This window comes from Galeopterus variegatus, unplaced genomic scaffold (genome assembly GCF_000696425.1).
Source record: "Galeopterus variegatus unplaced genomic scaffold, G_variegatus-3.0.2 Scaffold1326, whole genome shotgun sequence".
Classification (NCBI taxonomy): domain Eukaryota; kingdom Metazoa; phylum Chordata; class Mammalia; order Dermoptera; family Cynocephalidae; genus Galeopterus; species Galeopterus variegatus.
The window spans coordinates 279,801-281,116 of NW_007727437.1; the positions used below are offsets into that span (position 1 = coordinate 279,801).

Sequence of the window (1,316 nt, forward strand, 5' to 3'; positions counted from 1 at the left end):
ACCTCTCCTTGCCCCTCCTCACCCCTATACCCCTCCTCATCCCTCCTCACCCCTCCTCGCCCCACCCCATCCTCCTCACCTGTGGCCCACACCTGCCCTCCGTTACTACCACAGACATACAAATTGCTCACATCATTTCTAAGAAAATTTTTAACCTTGAGTGTCTGTATCCTGAAAGTCTCTGTTTTTTTCATTCTTTTCCATAAATAAAAGAAAATTATAAACCCAAAGCCACCTTAAAAAATAATACTACCAAACAAAATAGTTTTATTTCATTGTGGCCTGGGGCTGTGGTCTCTGCATCCTCCCAGCTCAAGGCCCCTGGAAATAAACACAAAAATGCGGGGGTGGGGGAAGAAACCCCCTCCTCAGGATGAGATTCAGGTCATTTAAAGTCACCTAGTGACCTGGAACAAGGTCACCACTTCCTACTGGAGAACACTGGTTCACGTGCCAGGTTCAGAAAAGGGAGGACCCAGCCCAGTTCAGTCGCGGGGTCCTCTGTCTCCCCTCGTGAGGAGAGTGGGACCCACCCCAGGATGAGGCCTCCTCCCTGCTGCCCAAGACCCCCTGAAGCTGCCTGTGCCACGCCTTCTGCCCGGACTACTGTTTCTCCTTCGAGTGGCTGGATTTTGACTTCAAAACTTAGCTCAGAAGTCACTTCCCACAAGGAGCACCAGGGAGCTGAGAGCTGCTCTGCAGGGCTCCATGTTCATCCCAGAAAGGCTGCTTCCTGCCTCCCAGCACGTGGGGTATTGGCTTATTTATTTTCACCGTCTGTCGACCCTCTAGCCTGTCCTGCGAGCTGTCGTATCCCAGTGCCCAGAAGGGCAACTTGGGCGGGGCTAGAGAGCCACCCAGCGGGGCGAGTGTGTGTGTGACGGGCTCACACATGGGAACAGCAGCTGCCTGGCAGGGAGCATGTTTGGGGGACCCCACCTGCCTCACCAGCCACAACATTGCCCCAGACGCGGGCACACAGGACTGCCTTTCATCTCCAGGGAGCCCGGGGCAAGAAGTCGGGCCACACCATCTGGGACCTAGGATTTGTGGTGCCCGGTGTGCGTGAGGGTGTGGCTCAGCGACACTGGGAAATGGCCTTTCTCTGAGTGGATGTCAGCCCTCATTTCTCTGAACCAGAAGAGCCACCTCCCTTACTCCCAACTATCCAAGTCTGACCTGCGTGACATGAGGCAGTGCCTCCACCCTTGAGGCCAGCTCCACGCACCGCTTCCTTCCCAGGGACACCACCCATGCTGAGCCAGGGAGAGGAGGGGAGGGAGGTCATGGCGGGGGATACCACAGGTCCTCTGAGG

At 55.9% G+C, this 1,316-nt stretch overlaps 1 protein-coding gene across 1 annotated transcript in view; it reads left to right on the forward strand.

Annotated features, from left to right (window-relative positions):
- LOC103593361 (putative uncharacterized protein DDB_G0276327) overlaps nt 1–1,109 on the forward strand; it is a 3,068-nt gene extending 1,959 nt beyond the window's left edge. Inside the window, exon 2 of the mRNA XM_008576319.1 lies at nt 1,002–1,109. Within this exon, the coding sequence (XP_008574541.1) occupies nt 1,002–1,109 (108 nt within the window). The remainder of the gene's footprint in view (nt 1–1,001) is intronic.
- Nucleotides 1,110–1,316: the final 207 nt, after the last annotated feature.